General features: G+C 35.3%; 1 protein-coding gene across 5 annotated transcripts in view; it reads right to left on the reverse strand.

Moving 5' to 3' along the window:
* Window positions 1-14483, reverse strand: part of NAV3 (neuron navigator 3) — an 862702-nt gene that overhangs the window by 36683 nt on the left and 811536 nt on the right. For 3 of the 5 annotated variants that reach the window (XM_053585282.1, XM_053585280.1, XM_053585284.1), the window contains 4 exons: window positions 12828-12939; window positions 2505-2626; window positions 1546-1566; window positions 695-867 (listed from right to left, as the gene is read on the reverse strand). In XM_053585282.1, coding sequence (XP_053441257.1) covers window positions 695-867; window positions 1546-1566; window positions 2505-2626; window positions 12828-12939 — 428 coding nt within the window. The remainder of the gene's footprint in view (window positions 1-694; window positions 868-1545; window positions 1567-2504; window positions 2627-12827; window positions 12940-14483) is intronic. The other 2 variants (XM_053585283.1, XM_053585281.1) reach the window with 1 other exon arrangement.

The following is a 14483-nucleotide window of genomic DNA, read 5'->3' on the forward strand; positions in this document are numbered from 1 at the left end:
CACATAACGTTATCATGGAATATTGTTATAATTGTCCTATTTTCTTATTACTTACTGTTGTTACCAGCTTACTTGGCCTAATTTATAAATTAACCTGATTATAGGTAGGTATGTACAGAAAAAACAATGTATCCAAGGCTTGGTATTAGCTGTAGTTTCGATCGTCCACTGGGCTTCTTGGAAAATATCTCCCATGGATAATGGGGGACTACTGTACTATCAAAAGGTGGATTATTATAAAAATGCTATGTTAGACTTAATAGAATAAAAGATGGGTTCAGGGTGCTTTGGGGAAAACCAAAATTTAGTTGAAAAACAGAAAGAAAGAGGAGGTATTTATCACTGAAGTACATGTGAGTGATTTTAGAGAAAGCTAAAGCAAACATTACTTTGGTTAAAACCTCAATCTCTGCAGTCTGCATGCATCACACTCCATTTTACCGGGATCTATGCTTGTAGATCACAGGGCCATTTTGCCGTTTCTTTGGTGGCCAGACAAGGGGTGACCTGCACGTACGCACAGTTAGACAGATACATGGAGAAATGCAAGTGAAAAGAAGTGAGAATAATGACTTTAAAAAATGGAGAATGAGATCAAGGAACACTCGATTTTTGAATCTCTGAAAAATGAGAGAGAAATCCAATGTTCTGAAAATAATTGTACAGATATCCAGCTGCAGTGGGGGAAACTTACGCTGAGGCAGATTGCGAGGGCTTCATGGATGCTGAGCCGCAGTCCCCAGCACTGTGAGGCAACTTGGGGGACGCTGGAAGGGATGAATCAGTGAGCTCTTCAATGTCAGAATGTGAGGAAGGTGGCTTGGTGGACTTTTTCTTTCCAAAGGCTTGTTTGAAAGAGCTTCTTAGCTGAAAGGAGGACAGAGATTACCCTTCTTGTCTATTTGCACTTGGAGAGCATTTGCTTTGGGGCGTTAGTTTGCAGATGCCATCCTAGCCACTGCCTGAGGTCAGTATGTATAAGCAGAGTATTATCAGTTGCAGCACAGTATATCTTAAAAAAAAAATGATACTGTGTTTGGGTTTTCATTTTATTGTTGTATTAATCCAGCGCAGCGCAAACATGAAGGCTTTTAAATAGTGCAAGGTCAAGGGCATGGCTGTCAGAGCACTCATTTAAAACTAAGTACCTTGAAGGGATCTCCATTCCCAATGCTTCTCTCTTCAAGGCAATTTGTTTTAAATGGCCACTTTAGCGCTACAATCAAGTCATGTCCTGCTGACAGTACAAACTTAAAAAGCAAAATGAAATCAAATTCACCTAACACTTCATTAATTGTGATTTTCTATTCAAATTTTCAATTCCCAGACTATTCACAACCAGAATTGGTATCCCCTACGGCTCTATTCAGAAAATGGTTTTACTTCTTTTTAAAATTTGAGACTAAAATGAAAAGACACAAAGAAAAGACATACAAGGTAATCTGTTTTTAAAAGGTATAAAAGCCTACTGCCAAAATGAATAGCATTCATGCCAAGGTAGGGTTTTTATAGACGCATGCCAAATGGTCCATGGTTTATATTCACCTCACTTCCTCTAGAGTTCACCTTGCAGAAACATGAAAGAGTGTGGAATTACAAATCAAGGGAATGAAGGCTGATCAGTATTTTAAAATATTACCTGCATAAACATTTTTTTAAAACAAAAAAGATATTTCTTTCATTATTTATAGAAAGTACTCCAGCACAATCCTCTGTTAATTACATCTTGGGTTTCATAAAGAGTTGTATTTCTTCAAAATCTGCCTTTGCTTCATGATACTAAAAGAAATCCTTTACTTGGTTGTTTTTAAACTTGCTGCAGTGATAGCACTTTCCCCTTAGCTTTTAAGCAATTGCTTTATATTAACATAAATTACATCTATAGCGATTGTGGCAAAATTCTATTACAGCGCCTTTGTATATTTCTTCTGCATTCTCCTGGGAAAAAAATCAGTCAGACACTAATGTGGTTGATTTCTTATGGGGTGAAACTCTGGTCAAACAGTAAGCCCCACGGATTGAGAGGGGGAAGATTTCCAGGTCTCTTCTTTCCCTTTCTCAACTCCAATTCTTCTTTTCCTTTTCCTGGAACATCACCACCTACACTCCATCACCACATCATCATCATCATATTTCTTTTTTCCTTTTCTCCATCTCACAATAAGCTCCAGGTCTAGTCATTCCATAACAGACATTAGCTTTTTTTCTTTATGGAATTACTATTAATTATCTGCTTTTACAGATGAGAAAACACAGGTCCCTAAAAGTTGAAGTAATCTCTCCAAGATCCAGGGCGACTGAAACCCAAGTCTAGTCTAAACGTACAAGTGTATTCCCTTCCGCACCATGCTACGCTAACCTTGGTAATGAGTGCAGTATGATAGGCACTAGGCACTGGAAGGGGACTCTTTGTAAACTGCTCTAGGTCTCTAACCCCCAAAGGAAATAGTCTAACCTATGGTGCATTAACAAGCTGCTGAATGAGAGGAATGATGATGGCTTACCCAGTTTTTCTTTTTCTTTTTCTTGGAGTCAGCATCATTACCACTGCCGACGCTGGAATGGCTTGTGGCACTGTTAATACTGGAAACACTTTCAGAGGAGTGCTGTCTTCTGATGCGCAGATCTAGAACAGAGAGACTCATGTTTGTTCACAGAGTTTCAGTCTGAACAGTAAAGTTTTTTAGGCTTTTTGTTCTCTAAAGTTAACATAGCTTTATACAGATTATTTCAACATAGTTTGGGTTTTACAAGTTTAATACATTACAATCCTAGGTGTTGTAATTAACTGTGCTATCTCGTTAAGATTTAATGGGAATCACATTTAAGTCTGCAGTCCTGCTAGTTTAATGAATTCTGAGTTTTGTCCAAAAATAAAATGCTTGCTTGCTAGTGATTTCTACTGAACACCTGGATTAAACAGTTCTTCCAAAATGATTTACTCCACATGATTAGTTCCACTGAGAAAATGGAAACTCATAATAGGATGAAAACTTATTGTTTTTTAATATTGCTTATGCTTTGAATAAAATTACCAAAGCCAAACGCATTAACTTTCCATTTCATAGAATTATATATGTTAGAGCCAAATCAAACTTTGGAAGTCATGTAAGCACGTCATCTCACAGATGAGGAAACTTGTGGGAAGAAGTTAAATAACTTGCACAAGTCAAACAGACAAGGAAGGGAAGATCTCAAAAGAGAGTCTAGGTAGACTGAGGTTTTGAGTTAAACAAAAGAGCATATTTCAGACAGTGCAATGATTCCAACCTACCCCTAGTCCCTGTCCATGACTTAGAATAGTGATAGTAATATTAATAACAAGTAATGGTAAAGTTTGCTTTTACTATATGCTTAATGCACCAGGGTATCTAAGTTTAAACTTTAAGCAAACAACTGAAATGAATTTAATTCCTCAAAGTAATTTGCAATGGTCACTTAGCTAAAAAATAGTAGAGTCAATCTTAAACCTAGACTGATTTCAATATTTATTGTGCTAACTGCCATGTAGCCTTTCTATGCTTCTCAAGAGCATATAGAGCTTCTCTAGTTACATAAATGCTTTGAAGAGAACAGCATTTGATATTTAATCCACTTTTTCCATATAAGATTTATAGAAATTAAAACTGAAATTGAAATTTTATCTACTTATAGTGAAGTGATATTAAGTGTTAGTGAGACACTGAATTTATGAGTATACATAAAGTCAAATTTGCCTTCAGACCATTTTTTCACTATATGTAATTGACATCAAAACAGGTTAACCAGACAAACAATCCCAATGGAATTTACAATGTGTCAAAACCTATTATAAAATGTTTGTAGTTTATAAAGTTTCATATAGACAACAGTATAAAATCAAGCCTTTCACTTCACTGATTTATTGAATATTAAAATTGACCTTCAAAATATATAATGAGTTTATGTGTGAGTATATAATAAATGTATATAAATAAATACATATATTTATATACCTTCATGTTCATATACATATATATCAGTGAGTGCCTTAACTTTTTTATCAAGGTAATCATTTTGACAAAAAAATTATATAGAAGGAAAAAATATAGAGTTACTTTTCAGTATCCCTAGAGTTTAGTCTCTTAAAATTATTTAAAAAATAATAATGGAAATATTTTTTTGCATGCCAAAACCATCACCAATCCCAAAACCTAACTCAAAGTATATGTGGGCAGTTTTAATTCAACAATAAAGCAGTATCATATCCCTTCATCAACTACTATGGAATTCATGTGAATAAGCAATGAAAGAATATGTGCTGGCGATTGTGTTTTAAATTTCTACTGCAAAAATTGCTATTAGCTTTTTTGAACAAGATGTAGCATTTGCAAGCTTTTTCCTGATAAATAACTTCTACAAACAGAGCAAAATCATAAAGTGTTTAAGTATTCCAGAAATTTTAATATATTCAGAATTAATAAATTATATTTGATTTACTTGACTGATACCAAATTTTTACAGAGATCAGTAGATTATTATAATCACAGGTCAAAGTAGTCTGAGGAGGTATTACTTACCGTCAACTATGACTGCATTTATCAATAAAGATTAACAATGCCATAATTTTAATAATATCATGGAATGAAGGGAATGCATTTAACTTTTTCTGTCAATTCCTTTTTGTGCTTGTGAGTATTTAATCCATTACATGAGGCTCAGTAAAGACAATTAACCAAATGAATATCAGCAATCTGACTAAATGGAGAAGCATATTTCAAAGTAACAATTTTAGTTATGTGTTTGTTATTCCTTCCCTTTCCACTTCCCACCCTCTGTACGACTACTGTTAAAGCTACCAAGATCAGCTCTACAGGGAGAAGACTTATGCAACTTCTCACCTCCAAGCTATTCTACAAACAATCTAGAAAAATGTTTTTAAAGAAAATCTTCACCATCACTCCCTTACTTAAGACTACTCAATCGATTATTACTTTAATAAGAATAGAAAAAATCTTTTATATGTAGACATCCAGTTCTCCCAACACCATTTATTGAATAGGGAGTCTTTCCCCCAAGGTATGTTCTTGTTTGGTTTACCAAAGGTGGTTGTAAAATGTTAGTTTCATATCTTGGTTTTCAATTTGATTCCAAGTCTCTGTTTTTGTGCCAGTACCATGCTGTCTTGAGCACTATGGCTTTGTAGTACAGACTAAAATCTGGTATGCTGATGCCCCCAGCTTTATTTTTGTTACAGAGAACTGCCTTAGCTATACGGGGTTTTTTCTGGTTCCATACAAAACGCAGAATCATTTTTTCCAAATCTTGAAAGTACGATGTTGGTATTTTGATAGGAATGGCGTTGAATAGGTAGATTGCTTTGGGAAGTATAGACATTTTAACAATGTTGATTCTTCCCATCCATGAGCATGGTATGTTCTTCCATTTGTTAATATCCTCTGCTATTTCCTTTCTGAGGATTTCATAGTTTTCTTTATAGAGGTCCTTCACCTCCTTCGTTAGGTATATTCCTAGGTATTTCATTTTCTTTGAGACTATGGTGAAGGGAGTTGTGTCCTTAATTAGCTTCTCATCTTGACTGTTATTGGTGTACACAAAGGCTACTGACTTGTGGACATTGATTTTATATCCTGAAACATTACTGTATTTTTTGATGACTTCTAGGAGTCTTGTGGTTGAGTGTTTGGGGTTCTCTAAGTATAAGATCATGGATGTCTACATGTAAAAGACTGAAACTGGACCCACACCTTTCCCCACTCACAAAAATTGATTCAAGATAGATAAAGGACTTAAATTTAAGGCATGAAACAATAAAAATCCTCAAAGAAAGCATAGGAAAAACACTGGAAGATATTGGCCTGGGGAAAGACTTCATGAAGAAGACTGCCATGGCAATTGCAACAACAACAAAAATAAACAAATGGAACTTCATTAAACTGAAAAGCTTCTGTACAGCTAAGGAGACAATAACCAAAGCAAAGAGACAACCTACACAATGGGAAAGGATATTTGCATATTTTCAATCAGACAAAAGCTTGATAACTAGGATCTATAGAGAACTCAAATTAATCCACATGAAAAAAGCCAACAATCCCTTATATCAATGGTCAAGAGACATAGAACTTTCTATGAACTTTCTCTAAATAGAACTTTCTCTAAAGACGACAGACGAAAGGCTAACAAACACATGAAAAAGACATTCATCATCTCTATATATTAGAGAAATGCAAATCAAAACAACCCTGAGATATCATCTAACCCCAGCGAGAATGGCCCACATCACAAAATCTCAAAACTGCAGATGCTGGCGTGGATGTGGAGAGAAGGGAACACTTTTACACTTCTGGTGGGACTGCAAACTAGTACAACCTTTCTGGAAGGAAGTATGGAGGAACCTCAAAGCACTCAAGCTAGATCTCCCATTTGATCCTGCAATCCCATTACTGGGCATCTACCCAGAAGGAAAGAAATCCTTTTTATCATAAGGACACTTGTACTAGACTGTTTATTGCAGCTCAATTTACAATCGCCAAAATGTGGAAACAGCCTAAATGCCCACCAACCCAGGAATGGATTAACAAGCTGTGGTATATGTATACCATGGAATACTATTCAGCCATTAAAAAAAATGGAGACTTTACATCCTTCATATTAACCTGGATGGAAGTGGAAGACATTATTCTTAGTAAAGCATCACAAGAATGGAGAAGCATGAATCCTATGTACTCAATTTTGATATGAGGACAATTAATGACAATTATGGTTATGGGGGGGGAAACAGAAAGAGGAAAGGAGGGGGCCTTGGTGTGTGTCACGCTTTATGGGGGCAAGACATGATTGCAAGAGGGACTTTACCTAACAATTGCAATCAGTGTAACCTGGCTTATTGTACCCTCAATGAATCCCCAACAATAAAAAAAAAAAATGTGAATACAAATAAAAAAAATAAATAAAAAAAATAAATTGAAAAAAAAAAAAAGAATAGAAAAAATCTCTTAAATATGGCTCCAAATTCCACAGCGATCTCATCTGTTTTTCTCTCTCCAACCTTGTCGTGCTTATTTCATCTTTGCTAATTATCTTTCTTGTAAGAGTTGTATAATGGCACTAATCTATTTCCTGTTTGAAGAACCCCTTGGAATGCCTCTCCCTCACTATTTATGACTTGATAATTTTTCTATAGACAGCCCCTTAAATATTGCTATTCTCGAAAATTATGGTTATGTAACCTCTAGCACATCCCTGGCACCTTTGCCATCTCTGGCACCTGTTATTGTCTGTCTGAGAGCTCGTGATTATTTGACAGGCATGCTCAGCTCCACTAATGATCACAGTCATTTCTTGTCTGTCTTTCCAGTAGACTAAATGTTTGATGGAGAAAAGGACCAAGTCAATTTTGTTTACCATCAAGGACCTTGTACAGAGAACGGCATGTAGGAGGCAATGAATATGTAGTTGCTGAATAAAGTTATTCTAATTATTTACTCAACACAATTATGTTTGTTGGTGATTCCTAAAAAATATTTACTGAAATATTTACTGTTGACAGCAGTTTAATACACGCTATCCAACTGTACTTGATATATCTTAAGTAAAAAACTATACCATATGTATGCAGAAGTAGTGAATTAAAAAGCAGAAGTGCATTTTTAAAAATAAAACAAATGGGACTTCATTAAACTGAAAAGCTTCTGTACAGCTAAGGAGACAACAACCAAAGCAAAGAGACAACCTACACAATGGGAAAGGATATTTGCATATTTTCAGTCAGACAAAAGCTTGATAACTAGGATCTATACAGAACTCAAATTTATCCACATGAAAAAAGCCAACAATCCCTTATATCAATGGGCAAGAGACATGAATAGAACTTTCTCTAAAGATGACAGACGAATGGCTAACAAACACATGAAAAAATGTTCATCATCTCTATATATTAGAGAAATGCAAATCAAAACGACCCTGAGATGCCATCTAACCCCAGCGAGAATGGCCCACATCACAAAATCTCAAAACTGCAGATGCTGGCGTGGATGTGGAAAGAAGGGAACGCTTTTACACTGCTGGTGGGACTGCAAACTAGTACAACCTTTCTGGAAGGAAGTATGGAGAAACCTCAAAGCACTCAAGCTAGATCTCCCATTTGATCCTGCAATCCCATTACTGGGCATCTACCCAGAAGGAAAGAAATCCTTTTATCATAAGGACACTTGTACTAGACTGTTTATTGCAGCTCAATTTACAATCGCCAAAATGTGGAAACAGCCTAAATGCCCACCAACCCAGGAATGGATTAACAAGCTGTGGTATATGTATACCATGGAATACTATTCAGCTATTAAAAAAAATGGAGACTTTACATCCTTTGTATTAACCTGGATGGAAGTGGAAGACATTATTCTTAGTAAAGCACCACAAGAATGGAGAAGCATGAATCCTATGTACTCAATTTTGATATGAGGACAATTAATGACAATTAAGATTATGGGGGAGGAAGCAGAAAGAGGGAAGGAGGGAGGTGGGTGGGGCCTTGGTGTGTGTCACACTTTATGGGGGCAAGACATGATTGCAAGAAGGACTTTACCTAACAATTGCAATCAGTGTAACCTGGCTTATTGTACCCTCAGTGAATCCCCAACAATAAAGAAATAAAAAAATAAAAAATAAATAAAAGCAAAATATCCAATTACTTTCAACTTTCAGCCTTATAAAAACATATTTCTCATAATTGTTATATAATATATAATGTGTGTGTGCATGTATCCTTTCATTGCAGTGGATTTTGAGTCCCTTCAGTACAGGGTCAGTCTTTCTTATCTTTGTATTTTAAAATCAAGAGTGCGTTCTTCAACCTTTTCTCTTGGTTCAGCTCCAATCCACTGGGTTACTAAGAATGTGAGAAAAGGGGAAAGGGAGGGGAGGGGAGGGGGGAGGATGGTTGGAGGGAGGGTAGTTGGTGGGATCACACCTGTGGTTCATCTTACAAGGGTACATGTGAAACTTGGTAAATGTAGAATATAAATGTCTTAACACAATAACTAAGAAAATGCCAGGAAGACTATGTTAACCAGTGTGATGAAAATATTTCAAATTGTATATAAAACCAGCGCATGGTGCCCCATGATTGCATTAATTTACACAGCTATGATAATAAAAACAAATAAATAAATACATAAATAAAAAGAGTGCCTAATACTAAATAGCTGGTGCTTAAATATGTCTGTAAGCAAATAAATATATTTATTGTATTATAAACAATAACTGTCAGCTGCTAATAAACATGTGACATATTTTTACAGAAAATAGAAAAGTACTTTAATAAACTTATGTGTGATATTTCCATGGTCTGACCTGTCTATAAGATTGTTGCCTCATTCCAAATATATCTTTTAAGATATGTTAAAAATTAACATGGACATGTATATTTTCAAGGTGTCTCACATTGAATTTCAACATGATTTTTTTCAAAATACAAATTTACTGATCATTCAACTTCCTTAATAACCCATTGAAAGATACATAATTAGTCTGGCAATTTTCTCCATGTAATGTCAATGGTCAATGTAAAAAGAATCATTTTGTGTTCGGTGAACTAACACTGAGTTTTAATATTACAGACATACAATCTAACTATCCTATACATATTGTCTATATGTTCAACCCTTTATAACTACTTGTTCTGATTGTTTTAAAACCTAGAAAATTATTTTTAATATTTCTTGATAAATTTAATTATCAACTTTATTTTGTTCATCTCTGGCACCACCTTCCCACATTTGTAAGCAAAGGAATTCCTATTTTTCAATTCTAGCAGATATTAAGCTACCTGTTGCCGAAGATAAAAGTAATCCTTTCAGAAAGTTTCACTTCAGTGACTTGTGCTGTGCTAAAGTAAAGATTAAGCCTTTTTAAATCCCTTCTGGACCTATTTACAAGATGAAGATTTGGAATGTAAGCGGCTTTATTATAGCTCTAAGATAAGCTTTAAATATGCAGGAATTTTCCATGGAGCACATAAATCAACACCCCCACATGGAAAGTTGCTAAACTCTTAATAGAAGTAGCCCCTAGAAAAGTAGTTTGTCTTTTAAGTATAACTCACTTTATATAATTCTTTCCTTAAAATTTAAGTATATTTAAAAAGGTATACTATTCTTTTCCATAAAATTCAAATAAGCTCCTTTGGTATGCAATGCATCATTATGGGAAAGAAACAAATCTTTCTGTGTGAATCAGGAAGGACACACATTAAATCAAGGCATCAAAGTGTGATGTGAACTTTAATACGGAAAGTACAGCTATTTGCAGAAACATGCCACAGGGAACTTCATCCAGTTTAGGAGGCAAGGAGGCTTATCTAGGCTAACTCCTGCAGTGTCTCAGCAAGTTTGTATGCTAAACAGAGTAGAAGGTAGCAAGCGGAATAAATAGAAGGTATAGAGAACTTAAGAAGAAGGGGGAGAAATTCAGGATAGTTGAAATACAGAGTATACCATGCAGCAAAAGGCCAAGAGATAAGGTCTAGACACCATTTGGCACAAAATTGGTAATTTAATACTTTTTGACTGAATGAAACTGTGAACAGAGATTTTGCCATATTAAGAAGTCTTCATTTCATCCTATAGGCAAGGGGATACTGGTAGATAATATATTTTTAGATGCATGCTCTGGCTTCAGTGTGAAGAATGGTAAAAAACTGAAGATTAAGAACAGGAAGTCTATTTAGGGGTCTGTGGTCAGAGTTCACGGAAGAGATGATGGATGCTGACAATAGAAGCCAAGAAAGTGAACAGATCCAGGAGATACTGAAGGGGTGGCATCAATAGAACTTGGTGATTTATTCAATCAGGAGAGGCGGAATCAGAGTCATATGGAAGAGCTTAGGTTATCAACAATTAACAAATGGAAACAAAGGGATAAACTTTAAAAGAACTTTCAGAGGAACAAAAGGAAAACTAAGAATGTGTGATGTCATGAATGTTAGAAAAACATGGAAGTTTCAAGCAGGAGGGAATGGACATCAATATCAGATGCTTTCCATGCCTGATATAATAAGAATTTCAAATGTTTTATTGAATTTAGTGTCATTCATGTAAGTCACTATTGTCCTGGAGAGAATTGTTTTGGTGGAGGGGTAGGAAGAAAAGCTATCGTCCAGTGGACTAAAGGGTGATTGGTGGCTGCAGACATTGAAAGAATTTATCTAAATTCTTACCCAGAATTTATCTAAAAATTGAAAGACAGACAACAGCAGATCTAGAAAAAAAATTTTTAAGTTGGGAAAAAGTTGAACACCTGGAACGTATTGAAAAGAATCAAGACTTAATTAAATAGAACCTATATAAAGAAAAAAAAAACAATATGACATTAATAATGAGCATTTCTTTAGTGGGGAGCCAAGGGGTGGAAGCGGTAGAAGAGAGAAATATTTTCATTGTCTAGAATTGCCAAAGTATGATCATAATAAAAATCAGAACACATTTGAGTCTCTTTATTATCTTAAATTATCTACAGCAGGGATGTCTAACCTTTTTTCCCCTGCTACAAATTAGAAGAATAAGAGTTCTTTGGGGCCACATATTAAATACATAAACATTAATGAAACCTGACTGGCAAAAAAAAAAAAAAAGGCTCCATGCATTTTTTTTTTTTTTTTTTTTTTTTTTCAGACAGACTCTCAGTTTTTCACCCTTGGTAAAGTGCCGTGGCATCATAGCTCACAGCAGCCTCAAACTTCTGGACTAAAATAATTCTCTTATATCAGCCTCCTCCGTAGCTGGGACTACAGGCACCTGCAACAACACTTAGCTATTTTTTAGAGATGGGATCTTGCATTTCCTCAGGCTGGTCTAGAACCTGTGAGCTCAGGCAATCTACCCGCTATGGCCTCCCAGAGTGCTAGGATTATAGGCATAAGCCACCATGCCCGGTCAAAGGTCCATGTATTCTTTTCATAATATTTGACATGACAGATAAGATAAGCAAAAAACATTGTGACAATATCAGCATATGGCCCAAGGGCAGCATGTTGGGCACCCAGGATCTATAGGAAATGCATTTTTCTATTGTTCCCACCCAGAAGAAGCTGTGCCCAGTGGTTATCACTTGCTGTATAACCATATTGACTATGTGCCTTTAAGCTGTCTTCACCCAGGAGAAGTTGCTTCCAAGGATCATTACTTGCTATACCATCATACTGATTATTCATTAAAATTTCATTTTCAATAACTGATTATTTTTATACACAAATCTGGCCAGGCGTGGTAGCTCATGCCAGTAATCCTAGCACTCTAGGAGGCCAAGGCAGGTGGACTGCCTGAGCTCACAGGTTCGAGACCAACCTGAGCCAGAGCAAGACCTCATCTCTAGAATCTCTAAAAACAGCCAGGCATTGTGGCAGGCACCTATTGCCCCAGCTACTTGGGAGGCTGAGCCAAGAGAATTGCTTGAGCCCATGAGTTTGAGGTTGCTGTGAGCTGTCATGCCACAGCACTCTACAAATGGCAGCAAAACAAGACTCTGTCTCAAAAAAAAAAATCTGAATTTATCATATTCATTACCAGTTTTTCTTCTTTCTTTTCTTAAAGCTAAAATTGAATATGCAATCGCTGCACGCTCATCTCCACCAAATTGAGTGAGAAGTGTGTATACAACTATAGAAGCAAATTCCTTGAGAACCACTCACATATTATTTGACAATGAAAACCACTGTTCTTGAATTCTGAAATTAATACCATCTTACTCATTCTAAAAGGCAGTGTCACTGAGTAAATGTAGCTTTACTCTAATTAATAAATAAAATAGATGCCTATTATATTGGGTGAAGACTGAAGATGTTCAAAATATACCTTTGGGAGGGTGATCTGGGCCATTCAGTGCTCCCTGAATAGCTGCCTGGGCGGCTGAGTTCTGGGCCTTCAGCATTTCAATGGTTTCTCTTAGTTCTATAAGTTCAGACTCCTGTGGAATAAAAAAGTTTGGAAGTTTTAATACCTAGAGAGAAAAATAACATGTACTTGTTTACAGTGGCTATCAGATAAATTAGATTTTTTGTAGCACCATATCCTGGAAGATCTGGATGCTTGGTTGATCTTGTTCAGTTGTACCTAACAAAGTTTTTTCTTAGTTAAAGAAGAGAGAATTTTTTTCTCTTGGTTTTTGTCTTATAAATGTTATCTGAATAAGTAATAAGTACTATTCAGATAGTGGCACCCAGAGCTGTCCAGTACGAAGGTGGCACCCAGAGCTGTCCAGTACGAAGTTAAGCACATTGAGTTTAGAGAACATGCTGACTAACGTGACCCGTAACTACACTAGATGTTTAGGGATCTGCACTACTCTGTCACTTTGTGCTCCTTGTCAACTGGAACCCATGATTTTTTTGTTTTAGACTTTATATTTTGCACATTAATAATTGATTCCTTGTATTCAAGTGTAAAACCTAGAGCTAATCTCTAATTCACTTTTATTAACTGTTATTTTATTAAATTCTGTGGGCTTATCAAGATCATCTTAGATTCTGATACTTTTCATTTAATAAAATCACTGCTACAGAGACCCAGTTTCACCAAACCAAAGTGATACAGGAATAAAAAATGAGCAGAAATAATATGTAATACATAATCCTTAAATAATAGTTAAATTGCTCGGAAAAACAGCTTACAAATCAAACTTTTATAAACATGTATTTTCTAATTTAGAGTAATTTTAAGATATACACCAATGAAATTAACCAAAAAAGAGAGAGAGAGAAATAAAGGAAAAGAACTTAAGGTGATTTCAGCATAAATAACATTTCCATAAGATGCTTGGTAACAAGGGGTCTCCTTCTTGGTTCAGTAACACAATCCTAAAATGAGATTTTTGTCAGCCTCTTAGAGAAAGAATTCTTTGGTAATGTATTTATCATTCATTACTTTCTCTAGTATCTTGCTCAGAAAGTTACATAATTAGGCTTGGGTTCTTTATTTATGTTAAAATTCATTTTCACTCAATGTCTCCCAATATATATCAAAAAGGGACAAACTTCACCAAAAACTACCTTTGCAGAACATTGCTTTATGGGAATATTCAGTGACTATTCCAACTTTAGGTACTTATAAAAAGATAGACAATGCTAACTGAAATGCTATCAAGTTTGAAATAGATTCCTGGAACCTCATATATCTATTTTCATTGGCTTATCTGGCAGAGGCCTGATAGAGAACAATTAGATTTAAAACAAACAAACAAACCTTCTTAATTGACTTTTAATAGTTACAAAGAATCTCATAATGAAATATCAATGGCAACCTCTCAGATTTATAGGTCAGTCTTCAAATACTTAAGTGTAATTCACACACATTCATTTATAAGAAAAATATATGCACAAATTTTCCAATGTCATCATGTAAAAGTCAGACTCAATTCATCATAATATCTCAGTCTCTCAAACATTTTTTCTTTAATTTCAGATTAACAGGAGGGTACAGATGATTAGGTTAGTTGTTTGCCTTTGTTAGGTA

This window comes from Nycticebus coucang, chromosome 3 (genome assembly GCF_027406575.1).
Source record: "Nycticebus coucang isolate mNycCou1 chromosome 3, mNycCou1.pri, whole genome shotgun sequence".
In the NCBI taxonomy this organism is placed as follows: domain Eukaryota; kingdom Metazoa; phylum Chordata; class Mammalia; order Primates; family Lorisidae; genus Nycticebus; species Nycticebus coucang.